We start from the raw sequence: 19343 nt of genomic DNA, 5'->3' as shown, positions 1-19343 counted from the left end.
AAAATCTCACCTCTAGCCATATTTTTAAAACTGTTGGACTTAGAGAAGGTTAGTCTCTCTTTTCCATCAAGCCTTCTCTACTCTTCACAACATGGTTAACAGTTTTCCATTCAGACTTCATTTCTTCCCAAAATTCCTTTCCAGAAAGCATTCCCTGGCCCTCTGCAAGCTAGCTGGGTATCCCTATTGCACACTTCCATGACACCCAGGATTTTTTCTCTATCACTGCACTTACCACTCTATTATTGCTCCACTAGACTGATTTTCTCAACCTGAGTTCCCAGGAGAATTAAACCCTCATACACTAAGGCATCCATTACATGCAATAAATAACAACTCTACTTGGCCGGGAGCAGTGACTCACACCTGTAATCCCAGCATTTTGGGAGGCTGAGGCAGGCAGATCACGAGGTCAGGAGTTCAAGATGGTGAAAGCCCGTCTCTACTAACAACAAAAAAAAATACAAAAATTAGCCAGGTGTGGTGGCACGTGCCTATAATCCCAGCTACTCAGGAGGCTGAGGCAGGAGAATCACTTGAACCCAGGAGGCGGAGGTTGCAGTGAGCCGAGATCATGCCACTGCACTCCAGCCTGGGTGACAGAGTGAGACTCTGTCTAGAAAAAATAAAAAATAAATAATGGCTCTACTTTCCATCTGGAATGGCACTACTTAAGTACCATCCTTGGGAGAACTGAGCAAGCAGTCAGTCAAGTCATTTTCTATGTTCCGTGGTTTAGATGTGATCAGGACCCCGTCTATTTTATTCCTTACTGTATTCCTAAGATACATAGCACTATGCCTGACTCATAATATGCACTCAGTCTAAGTCTGAAGGAGGCATTGCATAAATGGATGAACCCCCTTCCTTGCTGACAGCCTAAATTCTAAACCAGCGGTCCCCAACTTTTTGGCACCAGGGACCGGTTTCATGGAAGACAATTTTTCCACAAACTGAGGGCATGGTTTTGGGATGATTCACACACATTACATTTATTGTGCACTTTATTTCTATTATTATTATATTGTAATATGTAATGAAATAATTATACAACTCACCATAATGTAGAATCAGTGGGAGCCCTGAGCTTGTTTTCCTGCAACTAGATGGTTCCATCTGGGGGTGATGGGAGATAGTGACAGGTCATCAAGCATTAGATTCTCAAAAGGAGCACACAACTTAGGTCCCTCACAGGCACAGTTCACAATAGGGTTAGGGTTCCTATGAGAAGCTAATGCTGCTGCTGATCTGACAGGAGGCGGAGCTCAGGGAGTGATGTGAGCAATGGGGAGTGGCTATAAACACAGATGAAGTACTGCTCCATGGCCCGGTGGTTAGGGACCCCTATTCTAAACCATTTATCTCAATCACTCTCATTTTCTATGCTCCAATCTGTTAGAAACTTCCTTGGTTCCTGACTCTGAATTCACTTCCTATTTGTAGCATTATACTTATCCCCTTGAAATAACCTTTGTCACTTGCCTAAGAGCACTGACCTTTAGCTGACTTGGTACTAGTCTTTACTACTATATCCTGTACCTCTGACAATTTTTCTGGTGACACATATGGTGCCAGTTTGGCATCTAAAAAGGACTATATGGAAAACTACTTATCTTTTCTCTGATCGCTGCAAACACGAATTCATGTTACTCATTGCTCAAGAGAATGGCAGAAAGGCCTGAAGCATAAGGGTAGAGGCCCCAGGACACTGGATGACAAAGCACATGAGAAGCAGGAACAAGCAGCAGTAAAGCGAGAGAGCCATGCCAGAAAGTTAACATGGGCAATGTACTCCCTATTCAATTTCCTGTTTCCACAAATATTACTTACACCTTAATCTTCAGGATCCATTTCTAACCTGATTGAAAAGGATCTAGAACTATAGTAAATACATATAGAATTGTTAATAAGCTCTAAGCTCAATACTCATATACATTATTAAAGAGAAAACTCTAAAAAACAAAATATAGAATCCAGTCAACTACCCAAACACCCACAGAGATAGAGACTCCTTAATACTTTCTGATTTAAAATCAAAAGACTCAAGAACTACAAGCTTGAATTACTGAGATGGAGTCTAAATAGTGAGACATTTCCCAGCAGAGTTTGCAAGCCCTTTAGGGGTGAGACTAAGGTGTCTGTGTCTAGCCTCACCGGGTTCCTTGGTGGGGCAGGAACAAAGTCCTTCATGAAGTGTGACAATGCCTCTAGATCAGGGGTTGGTAAACTATAACTCACAGGCCAAATCGACTTGTTTTTGTAAATAAAGTTTTCTTGAACCTTAGCTGTGGTTATTCATTTACATAATGTCTGTGGCTGTGTGGTTATTCATTTACATAATGTCTGTGGCTGTGTGGTTATTCATTTACATAATGTCTGTGGCTGCTTTCCTGCTACAATGGCAGAGTTGAGTAGTTGTGACAGAACTGTATGGCCTACAGAGCTTAAAATATTTACTATCTGGCCCTTTACAGAAGAAGCTTGCCAACTCCTGTTTTAGAAAGGTTCCTATGCTCTCAAAAATCACCACAGGGAGATCCCTTCTTATGGCCAATTGTCCCCAGTGCATTTGCTCCTAAAACCTGATCTGGCTTCCTCTGGGGCCTATTTTGAAATATTTCTCCCTCCGCTGTGTGCTGCATGGTCAGTTCCTGTCTTACTAGCCATTCCCAGCTTCTTCCAGCTTTACATCTAGTTCATTCTCAGTGCTGTTCTCAAATTCTAACTTTTGGTCTGTGCTGTGATTTCCCTAATTAAATGTTAAGTAATTTGGTATAGATCAGAAATTTTTCACAAACATACACTACTTAAGTGAAAAATCTCCATCTCAAGCCCTGCCTCTAAGAAACCTGGCTTAGGATATCATATTTAAGTCAAGTTTCTCTCATATCAAAACAAAAAACAACATCTCTGTGCCTCTTATTCTTAAATCACTAACCTTTCTCTGTCTCCTTATGCACTCCTTCACTCACTGTGGTTTGGTTTCTGCCTTCTCTACCCCCATTAAAAATGTTCTGATCAATGTCACAGATGGCTCCAGGTTAGTCAAAGCTAATTTCTCAGGAGAACTTCTCACTGGGCATATAAGCAACAGGGCACTTTCTCCTCCTTCCAAGTCTCATCAACTTGGTTTCTGGCACATCATTCCCTGCTGCTGTTCCTCCTTCCTTGCTGGCCACCACTCCTCAGCATCCTTTCCTGGATTCTCTTCTTCTGCATGCCCATTAAGTGTTGGTATTCCTCAGGCTCTATCCTCAGAGGTCTTCTTTTTTCTCTATATAAAATGTCCATTTATTCAAGTGCAATTGAGGTCACCCAAATCTCTACCTCTAGCCAAGCTCTGACTTCTGAACTCTAAATCCTAATATCTAAATGCCTTCTAGCTTTATATACCTATATGTCCCTAGGCATCTCAAACTCAACATGTCGAAACAAGTTTATCATCCTACCCTAACTCCTGTCCTTGCTCCCCTTCCTAAATTCCATCTTGGCAAAGGGTGCCACCATCCCCTCAATTACCAGAGCCTAACATGTAGGAGTCACCCCGGCTTCTTCCTATATCCAATCACCATGTTCTAGCTTATTAAACAGTCTTAAATTCATCTCCTCCTTGTATTCCACATGGGCACTGTGACTTCATCTCTCACTGGGACTCTCAATACATAATTTTCTTTTCAGTCTGCCACCAATTTTGCCCCTTTGCTTTAAGTCCTTCACACCTTACCACTACAATGATATTTAATATACAATGTGACTATGTCACCTTCCTCAAAATCATTCAGTGACTCCCCAGTGACTACATAACAACTGAACTCTCTTACACAGTTAGACTTTTCACAATGTGACACCACCACCACCACCCCTGCCTCTCCATCTGCCAGCCTGGCCTCATCTCTTGCCACTTTATATCCCTAGCTTGCATTTTAAGCTCAAAAATAAAATAATATCTGTAGTTTTCCAAATCTACCATATTTTCAGAAGTCTCCAATGCCTTTGTACATAATACTGCCTAAATTCCTAAGACAGTTATGTATATGCCCTAAATCATTACTAGTTTCTATAAGACATGAGATAAGAGAAATCTATTGAAATTTTAATAAAAAATGAGAATTTGAACAATAGCAGTAGCAAGCAGCAATATCACAATACTACTATGAATGATAAACTCTTTATGGTTTATAAATATTACCAAGTAAATGTCAGTACATTTCCTTAAAATATAACTTCCTTGCCTTTCACTTACAAAAACTGTACTACTACACCATTAACTTAATTCCAAAATCAAGAAATTTACTTGTTATCATACCCTGTACTTTAAAGCAATAATTATATGACTGAGGGTGATCTAGATGGTCTAAACAGACCATCTAGAACATTTTCAGGTTCCTTCTGAATTCTACTTTCAATAGTGGGGATATATTTGTAGTAAGCAATATTGAAGCTTTTGCCATGACCAGTGTCATACTCTTTTCAGATGGCTAGTCAGGAATGCAACACAAAATGAATCTAATTAGTCCAGCGTGAGAGTCATTGGCACAGTTTACCAGATACATCCTGTTATATCCCTACTTGCAGACATTTGGTAGGATTGCACTTCCTGGTCCTCTTGTGGTTGGGTGGTGTCAGCTGACTCGTTCTCACCAATGAGCTATGAGCAGAAGTGACTCCATCACTTCTGGACAGGGGCATTTTAAATGTGGCCCTCCTTGGCTCTGTTTCCTTCTGCCACAGAGAAAGGGAGCACTTCTGATGGTCTATGTTCCATCCATCCTGGGCTCTGGAGTAAAGATAATGCAAAGCAAAGCCCCTAGATGATCTTGATGGGCAGTGAGCATGAGTAAGAAACAAACCACATCATTCCAGAGTATAACCGTGCCTATCATACAGTTGTTCAGCAATGCAGATGACTCAAAGAAACACATACTAAAACACCAACATTTTATGTGAATATTTTGTCTTCTGTCAGTAAATGTGGTACACTCAAGAGCTAGAAAAAGTAAATCTGAATTATCATGTGTTGTGGCTAAACCATGTTCTTGGTCCTCATTTCTAAGACTAATAGTAGTAATATTTGACATCTCTCAAGCACTTAGAATGTGCCATCACTGCCATAAGTATTTATCTACATTAACTCTTTCATTACAATGAATGTGGTTTTCACCAAAACATCTCCATGGGGTTAAAGAGAAATAAATCAGTTTTCTAGAAAATAACCCTGAAATATTAATTGGGAGTTTCCAGCATAAATAAGCTACTCTATCCTTAAACAATACATTCCTTATTTCAGACATTTCAACTTGAATTACAGAGATCTGAGGGCATGTTTAAAGCAGGCAAGAACCTGAAGTATTTGATCCAGAGCTGGCAGTAATGAAGAAAAAAAGATGACTGTGAAAAATAGGCTGTGTATATAACAATCTTGGGAAAATCTGATCATGTTAGTGGATATAGCTTACCCACCATACTACTCTTGATGGAGGCTCCGAAGATCTTGCCCTCCCATCACTGAGTACCTTCCAAGTCTTTTTAGAAACCAAACAGTTCTAAGAAATTCTAATTCCCCTGGAATTGAGAACAATCCAAAATGATAGTGGTTATATAAGAGACTGGATTAAATATAATCTAGTATGATGGGTGCATATTTAAAGAAGAACTTGGAACACAAAACTTTAAAACAATCACTTGAACGAAAAGTTAGTTGTCAAAGGAAACACTTTACTGTACTAGACCAATTTCATGTGACCATAAGAAGGTTTGAAACAACCATTGAAAATTAGGGATTAAATGTGTACTTTGATTTCTGCGTTTGTTTAATTTAGAACAAGAGTAGTCACTCCTATCAACACTTCCTTTATTCTTTCAAACTCAAGTTCTTTCTTTCTTTCAGTGCCAATCTCTTCCGAAACACTCACCTATACATCTATTATTCCCTTGCTGAACGCTACTTTCTTAAATCATGTATAGACTTTGCTCTGCTGTAAGTTAAGTGAAATAATCCTGTCTTGAGAGAAATTTATCGACTTGCTAACAAAGTACTTAACTGATTTATTCCCACTTTATCCTCTCAGTACCCTGCAGCTGCTGCACAAATACATGTGGGAGAAATAAATGAGTCCCTAGCATTATAGGTTTCCAAAAGGTATCACAATGTATCAAGCAGATTCCTGCCTGTCTTACTATATTTTTAACAAAGTTTCAATGAGTAAAAGTTTCACTTGAAATCCATCTCTTTTGCTAGTTAGGTTCCCTATCACATTATTTTGCTGATTGAGTGTAATTTTAATATGCTCTGTCAGCCTCTTTTACTCTTATTTTCTCTGAGCCAATCACTATGGCTGCATCAACTAAAACACCACAGCTGAATTCTGGGCTCCCAAGACTCCTTTGGTACAACCAAAAAAAGTCTCAGAATTCTGGCTCTCAAGGCTGGTCCTCTGCTTTGGTTTTTGCTCCCAGTATGGCTCTAGTCAATTCTCCTAGCTTGAGGATCAAATCCTATCCTTGACTCCTAGCCCAGTGGCTGCTTCTACCACTCTGCTTATAACAAAACAGTCCCACATTTCTGAACTTAGCACCCTGTCCCAAAGCCCCAGTAGGACCCACTTCCTCCTATAGGACAACTGCCTACCCGCCTTTTGAATACCTGTGCATCCAAATACTATGAATTTGGGATCTGCTGCCATTGAGTCAGGAATGGCATCTAGGTCTGTAACCCCTTTGACTCTTTGCCTTGAACAGCAAGCTGCAACTCTGATGTGACTTTTATTGTTGGGTCAGCTCCACTGTCTAGGGCAAGTATCTGTTAAGGTTCTCCCTCATTCTCAATACCTGTCTCCAAAATGTCCTATCATACCTCTCCAGTCCTAAGATACAACCACTAGAATTCTAATTAATATTTTCTGAATTGTTTATTTTCTGAGACTAACACAAAGCTTTTAGTTATGTCAACTGATAGTCATCTTCTTTATCCATGATGGCAACTTAAGATATTACCTATTACCTAATGCTAAAGCATATATTTTTATTTTCTAAATGTGTGCTAATTATTATGACACTGACAATATCTGTCTACAGATCAAATAACTCTCTCCTCGATATCTCTGGAATAACAAATAACAGTGTGATCATGAAGCCAGGAGATGTAAATCTGAATCCCACTCTGTTACTCCTTAGTTATATGTTCCCTAAATAAGATGTTTAAACCAAGCCCCAGTTTTCTCATTCACAAAATTGGGATAGAGACAACAGCATACAAAAGAATAGTACAAGGCACAGAATACAGTACCTGGTACACAGGTACTGTAATAGCAACTGCTAATAGCAGTTGCTATTAGCACCCACAGGGTTTATATATGCATATTTGTAATTTACCATATTGGGGTATTAAGAGAAGGAAAATAATAGAATAAATTCATTATGGTTAACCAAAAGATGAAAGACAAGTATGGGCTATGGTTATGGGAGGTGAACGTGATAAAAAAAAAGGGAAAGAGAATGGAAGAAGCAGGGCAAAGGTCAAATAAATGGCAAACAAGAGTTTACTGAGCTGGCAGCAATGTTCGAAGAGTCTCTGTAAAAGGGTGCCATGGTCCCCCTTTCAGTTTCCCTTGAGGGCAGGATCCTCAGAAGAGTTAGGAGCCCCCTACTTCTTCCAGTGTCTGGGAGAGTTAGTAGAGGGGCTGCTGTACTCAGCCAATAGCATAGGAGGAAGAGAAAGCTTTGATCCATACATGCCTCCCTGAAACCTAAAATTTTCACAATCATCTCTTGCCAAATCATTCTCATCTTGAAATAAAACAAATCCTCTCTCTTTCTCTATTCCCATCCTTTAAACCTTAGCTCTAATGTAACCTCTATGAAGTCTTCCCCAATTCTTTCAAATAGAGTTTGTTTCTCCCATAACAATGTGGTATTTCTGTTTCCATCCTGCAAACCATACCATAATTGTTTCCATTCTCTTCCCAACCAGCCTATGAACTCCTTAAGAGCAAAGCCTGTGACCTATTCTAGTTTGTATCTCTAGAATCTAACACAGGGCAGGATGAATGGTAGATGAGAAGCCACTGGGTACCTTGAACTGCTCCAGGCAGAACTGTCAGGATCAATGCTTCCTAACCATTTGGGGACATGATCTCCACTTTGAAAATCTGAGGAAAAGGATATTAAGCTGAAAGTCAAGAGATCTGGATTCTATCCCTGGTTCTGCCAAAAACTCTCGGTCCTCAAACCAGTCACTTACTCTCACAGTACCTTAATATTCCAATTGACAAAGGAAGAAACTATCATCTGCTCCTCAACTATTTTTCATTAGATGTCTGTAATAAAAAGTATAAGGAGACAGTAAAAATGTGGAAGAATCTGAACTTCAAAGAGTTACATAAGAGTAAATTATTTTTCATTATTGCCTCACAGCTTGATACTCATACAGCTATCTATTTTGCCAAAAATCATGCTGTGAAATAAATTGACTATTTACTACTATAACGAAAAGAACTGTTGTTTTTCTAAAACCCCAAAAGCCCTGTAGTTTACATACCCAAGAGGAGTGAGCACAACAAGCAGAAAGAAGCAAAGATGAATAATCCAATTAATCCACATTGGCTCACGCTAGTGACTACAGATTCCTTTGATAACAATATGCTTTTGTACTAACAAACCTGTAAGACAATTGGCCAGTATGTTTGGAGATGTTTATATTCTAGACGTCAGGGATTCTTGATGACAGTCCGAATATTCTCTTCTCCCTACTTTGACCCTGTCACCAACAACTATCACAGGTGGGCTAAGGACAACAGAACTCCCCCACTTCAGAATGAGAAGCTGTGAAATATTGTGACTAATGAGGCCTGAGAGACGTACCTAATGGGGCTGACTTTAATACAAAAAGCAATTGTCAGGCAGCCACTGTGAAGACTCTCAGGAGCTCCACAGAAACAAAATAATAAGGAACCCGGGGCTACCCTCTACATTTCAAATCTTCTGAAAGCTTCAGAGGCAGCCAGCAGCCCCTCTGTAGGAGCTAGTTAAACAGATAACAGTTTGTAGAAGTAGATAGCACTAAGCTAATTTTATGACCTAGAAATTCATAAAATTAGGCCTCTAGGGAAAAACACAACTTTGTTGTATTGAGTTTTAAAAGAGGTACAGATTTTTGTCCAAGAAAAAAAGGCACCAAGGCAGAAACAAGAATGCTCAAGTCCCAAACCTTTCCTCCAGACCTCAACAACAGCAAACACTTTAACCCTCAACCTACCCCCAAGCTTTGGTCAACAATCTACCCCATCATCTTAGACTTCCTGCCCGAAGCAAGAGCACTTCTAACAGCACAGGAAAGGCTGTGCTGACTGTCTTATCAATAAAGGGGGTGAGAAACAAGGAAAACAATGCAACTGACTTACTTATTCATATGTTTGCTTATTTTGGCCATCTCTTGCCTGGGTCCAAGGGCAGAAAGGATGCCAGGTTACTCGGCCTTGCTCTTTTAAGCAATCTCATCCACTTTTGTAGAGCTACACTGGTGCTCTACTGTATGCTTTCCATGCCTACTGTACAACAGGTCAGCACCTATACCTGCTCTGGTCTGCTCTAGACCCACCCAACTTGCTAACCATTCTTCTGCTTCTCCCTATTCTACCACTGTCACGTCTTAGGGTAAAAGATGCCACCATCTTTCTGCTCTTTCTTTGGCTCTTCTTCATTACAATGCTGCCTCTTTACTCCCTCAAATGACCTCTAGGAATGTTTCCTTTGGTTTGACCTGGCCCTAATACACTTCTCTTATCTTCTTGGACCTGGTCAACACTATGCTAGATTCAAGAAAACACAAAGTGACCTAAATCAACCTATATACCTAGAACATGAAGCCAGCCCTCAGCTATGCTTTCAAGGAATTCAGGGAGGACACTATATCAACAATTGGCAGCAACTGGGGATGAAGCTGGGAGGTGGATCTGAACTAGGAAAGTTCACTGTAATTCAAAAAGAAAAAAGAGGATTCCCAGACAAAACGGCCAAATAGGAACAGCTTCTGCCTGCAGCTCCCAGTGAGACCAATGCAGAAGGTGGGTGATTTCTGCATTTCCAACTGAGGTACCTGGTTCATCTCACTGGGACTGGTTAGCCAGTGGGTGCAGCCCACGGAGGGCAAGCCAAAGCAAGGTGGGGCGTTACCTCACCCAGGAAGTGCAAGGGGTCAGGGAACTCCCTCCCCTAGCCAAGGGAAGCCGTGAGGGACTGTGCTGTGAGGAACACTGCACTCTGGCCCAGATATTATGCTTTTCCCACGGTCTTCGCAACCCTCAGACCAGGAGATTCCCTCGGGTGCCTATACCACAAGGGCCCTGGGTTTCAAGTACAAAACTGAGCAGCTGTTTGGGCAGACACCGAGCTAGCTGCAGGAGTTTCTTTTCGTACCCCAGCGACTCCTGGTATACCAGTGAGAGAGAACCGTTCACCCCCCTGGAAAAGGGGTTGAAACCAGAGAGCCAAGTGGTCTAGCTCAGCGGATCCCACCCTCATGGAGCCCAGCAAGCTAAGATCCACTGGTTTGAAATTCTCACTGCCAGCATAGCAGTCTGAAGTCAATCTGGGACACTTGAGCTTGGTGGGGAGGTGCGTCCGCCATTACTGAGGCTTGAGTAGGCGGTTTTCCCCTCACAGTGTAAACAAAGCCACCAGGAAGTTCCAGCTGGGTGGAGCCCACCGCAGCACCGCAAAGCCCCTGTAGCCAGACTACCTCTCTAAAGTCCTCCTCTCTGGATAGGGCATCTCTGAAAGAAAGGCAGCAGCCCCAGTCAGGGGCTTACAGGTAAAACTCCCATCTCCCTGGGACAGAGCACCTGGGGGAAGGGGCGGGTGTGGGTGCAGCTTCAGCAGACTTAAACATTCCTGCCTGTCAGCTCTGAAGAGAGCAGCAGATTTCCCAGCACAGCACTCTAGCTCTGCTAAGGGACAGACTGCCTCCTCAGATTGCCTCCTCAAGTGGGTCCCTGACCCCTGTGCCTCCTGACAGGGAGACACCTCCCAGCACGGGTCAACAGACACCTCATACAGGAGTGCTCCGGCTGGCATCTGGTGGGTGCCTCTCTGGGATGAAGCTTCCAGAGGAAGGAGGAGGCAGCAATCTTTGCTGTTCTGCAGCCTCCACTGATGATACCCAAGCAAACAGGGTCTGGAGTGGACCTCCAGCAAACTCCAGCAGACCTGCAGAAGAGGGGCCTGACTGTTAGAAGAAGAACTAACAAACAGAAAGCAATAGCATCAACATCAACAAAAAGGACCACCACACAAAAACTCCATCCGAAGGTCACCAACAGGAAAGACCAAAGGTAAATAAATCCACAAAGATGAGGAAATACCAGTACAAAAAGGCTGAAAATTCCAAAAACCAGAATGCCTCTTCTCTCCGAAGGATCACAACTCCTTGCCAGCAAGAGAACAAAACTGGACAGAGAATGAGTTTGACGAACTGACAGAAGTAGGCTTCAGAAAGTGGGTAATAACAAACTCCTCCAAGCTAAAGGAGCATGTTCTAACTCAATGCAAGCAAACTAAGAACATTGATAAAAGGTTAGAGGAATTGCTCACTAGAATAACCAGTTTAGGGAAGAACATAAATGACTTGATGGAGCTAAAAAACACGGCACGAGAACTTCGTGAAGCATATACAAGTATCAGTAGATGAATTGATCAAGTAGAAGAAAGGATATCAGAGACTGAAGATCAACTTAATAAAATAAAGCCTCCAAGAAATATGGGACTATGTGAAAAGACCAAACCTACGTTTGATTGGTGTACCTGAAAGTGACAGGGAGAATGGAACCAAGTTGGAAAACACACTTCAGGATATTATCCAGAACTTCCCCAACCTAGCAAGACAGGCCAACATTCAAATTCAGGAAATACAGAGAACATCATAAAGATACTCCTCGAGAAAGGCAACCCCAAGACACATATTGTCAGAAATGAATGAAAAGTTGAAATGAAGGAAAAAGGTTGAAATCTAGGAAAAAATGTTAAGGGCAGCCAGAGAGAAAGGTCGGGTTACCCACAAAGGGAAGCCCATCAGACTAACAGTGGATCTCTCTGCAGAAACCCTACAAGTCAGAAGAGAGTGAGGGCCAATACTCAACATTCTTAAAGAAAAGAATTTTCAACCCAGAATTCATATCCAGCCAAATAAAGCTTCACAAGTGAAGGAGAAATAAAATCCTTTACAGACACGCAAATCCTGAGGGATTCTGTCACTACCAGGCTTGCCTTACAAGAGCTCCTGAAGGAAGCACTAAATATGGAAAGGAAAAACTGGTACCAGCCACTGCAAAAAAAACAAACCAAAATGTAAAGATCATTGACACTATGAAGAAACTGCATCAACTAATGGGCAAAATAACCAGCTAGCATCGTAATGACAGGATCAAATTCACACAAAACAATATTAAACTTAAATGTAAATGGGCTAAATCTTACCTCAATTAAAAGGCACAGACTGGCAAATTGGATAAAGAGTCAAGACCCATCGGTGTACTGTATTTAGGAGAGCCACCTCACGTGCAGAGACACACATAGGCTCAATATAAAGGGATGGAGGAATATTTACCAAGCAAATGGAAAGCAAAAAAAAGCAGGGGTTGCAATCCTAGTCTCTGATAAAACAGACTTTAAACCAATAAAGATCAAAAAAGACAAAGAAGGGCATTACATAATGGCAAAAGGATCAACGCAAAAAGAAGAGCTAACTATCCTAAATATACATGCATCCAATACAGGAGCACCCAGATTCATAAAGCAAGTTCTTACAGACCTACAAAGAGACTTAGACTCCCACACAATAATAGTGGGAGACTTTAACACCCCACTGTCAATAACAGACAAATCAACAAGACAAAAAATTAACAAGGATATTCAGGACTTGAACTCAGCTCTGGATCAAGAAGACCTAATAGTCATTTACAGAACTCTCCACCCCAAATCAACAAAATATACATTCTTCTCAGTACCACATCACACTTATTCTAAAACTGACCACATAATTGGAAGTAAAACACTTCTCAGCAAATGCAAAACAACGGAAATCTTAATAGTCTCTCAGACCACAGTACAATCAAATTAGAATTCAGGATTAATAAACTCACTCAAAACCGCACAACTACATGGAAACTGAACAACCTGCTCCTGAATGACTACTGGGTAAATAATGAAATTAAGGCAGAAATAAATAAGTTCTTTGAAACCAATGAGAACAAAGACACAATGTACCAGAATCTCTGGGATACAGCTAAAGCAGTCTTCAGAAGGAAATTTATAGCACTTAATGCCCACAGGAGAAAGCGGGAAAAATTTAAAATCAACACCCTAACATCACAATTAAATGAACTAGAGAAGCAAGAGTAAACAAATTCAAAAGTTAGCAGAAGACAAAAAATAATGAAGATCGGAACAGAACTGAAGGAGATAGAGACATGAAAAACCATTCGAAAAAATCAATGAGTCCAGGAGCTGGTTTTTTGAAAACATTAACAAAATAGATAGACCAGTAGACAGCCTAATAAAGAAGAAAAGAGAGAAGAATCAAATAGACACATTAAAAAATGATAAAGAGGAGATGACCACTGATCCCACAGAAATACAAAGTACCATCAGAGAATACTATAAACATCTCTACACAAATAAACTAGAAAATCTAGAAGAAATGGGTAAATTCTTCCCAAACACCCTCCCAAGACTAAACCAGGAAGAAGTCAAATCCCTGAATAGACCAATAACAAGTTCTGAAATTGAGCCAGTAATTAATAGCCTACCAACCAAAAAAAGGCCCAGGACCAGATGGATTCACAGCCGAATTCTACCAGAGGTACAAAGAGGAGCTGGTATCATTCCTTCTGAAAGTATTCCATACAATAGAAAAAGACAGACTCCTCCCTAACTCATTTTATGAGGCCAGCATCATCCTGATACCAAAACCTGGCAGAGACACAACAAAAAAAGAAAATTTCAGGCCAACATCCCTGATGAACATCAATGCGAAAATCCTCAATAAAATACTAGCAAACCGAATCCAGCAGCACATCAAAAAGCTTATCCACCACGATCAAGTTGGCTTCATCCCTGGGATGCAAGGCTGGTTCAATATATGCAAATCAATAAATGTAATCCATCACATAAACAGAACCAATGACAAAAACCACATGATTATCTCAATAGATGCAGAAAAGGCCTTTGACAAAATTCAACACCCCTTCATGCTAAAAACACTCAATAAACTAGGTATTGGAACATATCTCAAAATAGTAAGAGCTATTTATGACAAACCCATAGCCAATATCATACTGAATGGGCAAAAGCTGGAAGCATTTCCTTTGAAAACCGGCACAAGACAAGGATGCCCTCTCTCAGCACTCTATTCAACATAGTACTGGAAGTTCTGGCCAGGGCAATCAGGCAAGTGAAAGAAATAAAGCGTATTCAAACAGGAAGAGAGGAAGTCAAATTATCTCTGTTTGCAGATGACATGATTGTACATTTAGAAAACCCCAATGTCTCAGCCCAAAATCTCCTTAAGTTGATAAGCAACTTCAGCAAAGTCTCAGAATACAAAATTAACATGCAAAAATCACAAACATTCCTATACACCAATAATGGAGTGCCAAACCATGAGCAAACTCCCATTCACAATCGCTACAAAAAGAATAAAGTACCTAGGAATACAACTTACAAGGGATCTGAAGGACCTCTTCAAGGAGAACTACAAATGACTGCTCAAGGAAAGACAGGACACAAATGGAAAAATATTCCATGCTCATGGATAGGAAGAATCAATATTGTGAAAATGGCCATAGTGCCCAAAGTAATTTAGATTCAATGCTATTTCCATCAAGCTACCATTGACTTTCTTCACAGAATTAGAAAAAACTACTTTAAATTTCATATGGAACCAAAAAAGAGCCCGTATAGCCAAGACAATCCTAAGCAAAAACAATAAAGCTGGAGGCATCATGCTACCTGACTTCAAACTATACTACAAGGCTACAGTAACAAAAACAGCATGCTACTGGTACCAAAACAGATATATAGACCAATAGGACAGAATATAGGCCTCAGAAATAACACCACACATCTACAACCATCTGATCTTTGACAAACCTGACAAAAACAAGCAATGGGGAAAGGATTCCCTACTTAATAAATGGTGCTGGGAAAACTAGCTAGCCATATGTAGAAAACTAAAACTGGACCCCTTATACAAAAATTAATTCAAGATGGATTAAAGGTTTATATGTAAGACCTAAAACCATAAAAACCCTAGAAGAAAACCTAGGCAATACCATTCAGGACATAGGCATGGGCAAAGACTGTATGACTAAAACACGAAAAGCAATTGCAACAAAAGCCAAAATTGACAAATGGGATCTAATTAAACTAAAGAGCTTCTGCACAGCAAAAGAAACTATCATCAGAGTGAACAGGCAACCTACAGAATGGGAAAAAATTTTTGCAATCTATCCATCTGACAAAGGGCTAATATCCAGAATCTATAAGGAACTTAAACAAATTTACAAGAAAACAAACCATCAAAAAGTGGGCAAAGGATATGAACAGACACTTTTCAAAAGAAGACATTTATGTGGCCAACAGACATATAAAAAAAGGTCATCAACACCGGTCATTAGAGAAATGCAAATCAAAACCACAATGAGATATTATCTCACGCCAGTTAGAATGGAGATCACTAAAAAGTCAGGAAACGACTGATGCTGGAGAGGATATGGAGAAATAGAAATGCTTTTACACTGTTGGCAGAAGTGTAAATTAGTCCAACCATTGTGGAAGACAGTGTGGTGATTCTTCAAGGATCTAGAACTAGAAATACCGTTTGACCTGGCAATCCCACTACTGTGTATATACCCAAAGGATTATAAATCATTCTACTGTAAAGACACATGCACGCATATGTTTATTGTAGCACTATTCATAATAGCAAAGACTTGGAACCAACTCAAATGCCTATCAATGTTAGACTGGATAAAGAAAATGTGGCACATATACACCATGGAATACTATGCAGCCATAAAAAAGAATGAGTTTGTGTCCTTTGCAGGGACATGGATGAAGCTGGAAACCATCATTCTCAGCAAACTAACACAGGAACAGAAAACCAAACACCACATGTTCTCACTCATAAGTGGGAGTTGAACAATGAGAACATATGGGCACAGTAAGGGGAACATCACACACAATGGGGCCTGTCGGGGGGTGGGGGCAAGGGGAGGGATAGCATTAGGAGAAATACCTAATGTAGATGATGGGTTAATGGGTGCAGCAAACCACCATGGCACATGTATACCTATGTAACAAACCTGCTCATTCTGCACATGTATCCCAGAACTTAGAGTATAATAAAAAAAAAAAAAAAGAAACCCTGCACTTCACAGCACTAATAAAAATTACACTTAAATTTGTATAAGTGTGATCAGTATCTGTCTTTTCCTACCTGCACTCCCCATTAAACTATAAGCTCCATGAGGGCAAGAACTACGTCAATCCTAATCATTACTGAATTCCCTACACCCTATGAATACCTGGCATATAGCTATAACTCAATTACTTTAGCTGTATCAGATTAAAAAGAATGTATGCCTCAACAAAGCTCTGAGATAAAATGGTACTCCTCACATCACATCTTTTTTGGAAAAGCTAATAAGAACATTTCTTGAGCTCCTGCCATTCTAAGATTTTTAGGCACTATTCTAAAATTTTTACATGTATTCTCATTTAATTTTCATGACAAACCTAAGAAGTAGATACCATGATTATTCCCACTTTACAGATGAGACATTTGCAGCAGAAAGGTTGTACAATTCACATAGTTATAGAGATGAATGGCAGAGATGAGATTCAAATCTAAGTAGCCTAACCTAAAAGCCCATACTTTTGGTCACTACTCTATAACACGTATTATTGAAGAAGACACCAAATTCTTCAAATAAATAAAACAAAAAAGCCAAATAAAACAAATGATATGAAGACAAATTCAGACTTAGATACATCTATAACACGTATTATTGAAGAAGACATCAAATTCTTCAAATAAATAAAACAAAAAAGCCAAATAAAACAAATGATATGAAGACAAATTCAGATTTAGATACATAAGTCTCCAATCCTACATGACAATTCAAAGATATTGTCACCACACATCATTCCAATGCCTGATCCTTACTTTTATTTAAAACCATCAAAACTAAAACCATATCTTCCTTTCCAATTAACAGACATAGATGGAGACTGAAACCCAAAATAATCTCATATTAAAAACATTTTCTTCTGCCACTAAATCCCTGATTTATAAAAACACAGACAAACTATTTTTATCTGCCAAGGCACCCAATCACCAAACTGGGCCAACAGAACTCCATATGTATTGCCTGGGTTTTCCACTGGAGGCAGCAGAAATGCGTGGGGACTGCCACTGTCTCCATGGCTTTGTCTTTCTAGTTCTCCCTGCATAGGATGGAGGAAAATAATACATACCAAGTTTGAATGGGCCTCAGTATTTATTCAAAAGAATACCAAAGACCAGTGCAAGGCATGTGATAGGGAGGATGGATCACTAGAGAGAGAGCAAGGAGAACTCAGTTAATTAGCAATCTGCCCAGCAGATGCTTCTAAGTTCCAAGCATTCAGTAGCATGCTTCCAAGATTACACCCCATCTTACCACAGCGCCTAAGGGGTCTGTGACTCCTCCAGTTTATGATGCCTTGTTGGTGCACCATGGAATGTGAAAGGCCCTAAGAAATCTGTAATTAGAAAGGGAAAATTTAACTCACCTTCCACTGCTCCTCGGGAAGCAGTTTCACGACCACCAGATCCCCATTTAAGGCTCTATTACGAGCAACAACCCCATCAATAAAAATGTCTCGATCACCATCCTAGGTTGGAAAAAGAAATAAAACAATAGTGAGCTTAAAAACACATAAAGCAAAAAACAGATTGCCTGCTTTCATAACTGAAATAGAAAACAGCAAGCTATTCTTAGGTTATCCTTTTTTGTATTAAATAAAGCATGCTGATACCTTTTTAATACTAAATGAATTTTTTACATATCAAGAAAGTATAAAAATAGAAGGTATGCAAGAGAACAGAAGAGGAACAACATATAATCTCCCCCAAGAAAACAAACTGAGGGCAGGAGTAGCAATGGCTCTAAGATTTGGACTCTCTAGGAGGAAACCAGCAAATTCATAATGCCCCCCAAGAAAGTGGCAGAGAGAATAAATTGTGGTTGTTTTTATGGAGACCTAAGCAGAGGGCAAAGAAGAGAAGGAAAGAGATGTAATATGAGATTCATCACGCATCTTCACACTCTACCAACCTTGTTGACTTAGGACCACCATGAACTTCAGACAATGAACACAAGATACAGACACTTTCATCCTCACTCACTCACTCAGAAACAACCCACTTTAAGTAATGTGGCCCCCTAGTGAACTCCCCAGGTGTCAACTTCTTGGCTTAAATAGGTGCCAGAGTCTTCTTAGTAAGCCAAATTACTTTGTAATTTTAAATAAACAAGATAGCTAAGGAAATGCAGGCCTTCACCAGCAGTCAGGGTTCCTGAGAAAACGAAATATTTTCAAAATGTTTCACCAACAAACATGTACTCTTATCCTTCTATTCTCTACAAGTTTATACGATGTGCTCTTTTTCAGAGAATAAGAAAGAAGTAAAATATTTTTTCTTACAGGAGGTGACAGCAAAAGAGTCTGGAACATCATCACTCAAATTTTTCTAATAGAGACACTTGACATAGATAAGATTGAACATAACTCTCAATGGACTGAAGGTGATTACTATGAAATTTTGGTTAAAGTTAAAATTAACATCCCAACATCACCAAATCAAAAAAAGGTGGGGGGCAGATTTTAGTCACTCAGCATTTTTTACAGCTTCCACTTACAAACCATTAGAGATCTTCTAGAATAGTTTTTCTGCTCAATTTCCAGTTTAGCTATGGGTTGACAGCTGTGGCTTGCACACTCTGCCAAAACTGACCCCACCCTAATCCCTGAGGAAAAGCTACTGTGTTAGCCACAAAACATGACTGTAGTTGACCTCTTGACAAGCTTCTCAGAGAGATCTGGAAGAGACAGCCAGTAAACAGAGAGAGAACAACAGAAATAAGGCACATCACCATCTATTGCTGCCTTTTGCAATTCAAAAAGCAATAGGATCTCTCAGACCTCCTTGGAACGAAAAGTGGGCTGTTTGGAGGTCACCCTAACCCATACTCATGTGTCAAACATATGCAATGAAATGCCTCTATTATAAGCAGCTACAACCACCC

The 19343-nt window shown here is 40.1% G+C and overlaps 1 protein-coding gene across 4 annotated transcripts in view; it reads right to left on the bottom strand.

Annotated features, from left to right (window-relative positions):
• DIS3L2 (DIS3 like 3'-5' exoribonuclease 2) overlaps window positions 1-19343 on the bottom strand; it is a 373065-nt gene that overhangs the window by 283642 nt on the left and 70080 nt on the right. For all 4 annotated transcript variants that reach the window (XM_054477505.2, XM_054477506.2, XM_054477507.2 and 1 more), the window contains exon 5: window positions 17827-17928. In XM_054477505.2, coding sequence (XP_054333480.1) covers window positions 17827-17928 — 102 coding nt within the window. The remainder of the gene's footprint in view (window positions 1-17826; window positions 17929-19343) is intronic.

Source organism: Pongo pygmaeus, chromosome 11 (assembly GCF_028885625.2).
Source record: "Pongo pygmaeus isolate AG05252 chromosome 11, NHGRI_mPonPyg2-v2.0_pri, whole genome shotgun sequence".
Classification (NCBI taxonomy): Eukaryota; Metazoa; Chordata; class Mammalia; order Primates; family Hominidae; genus Pongo; species Pongo pygmaeus.
This window is presented reverse-complemented; position numbering and strand designations above follow the sequence as displayed.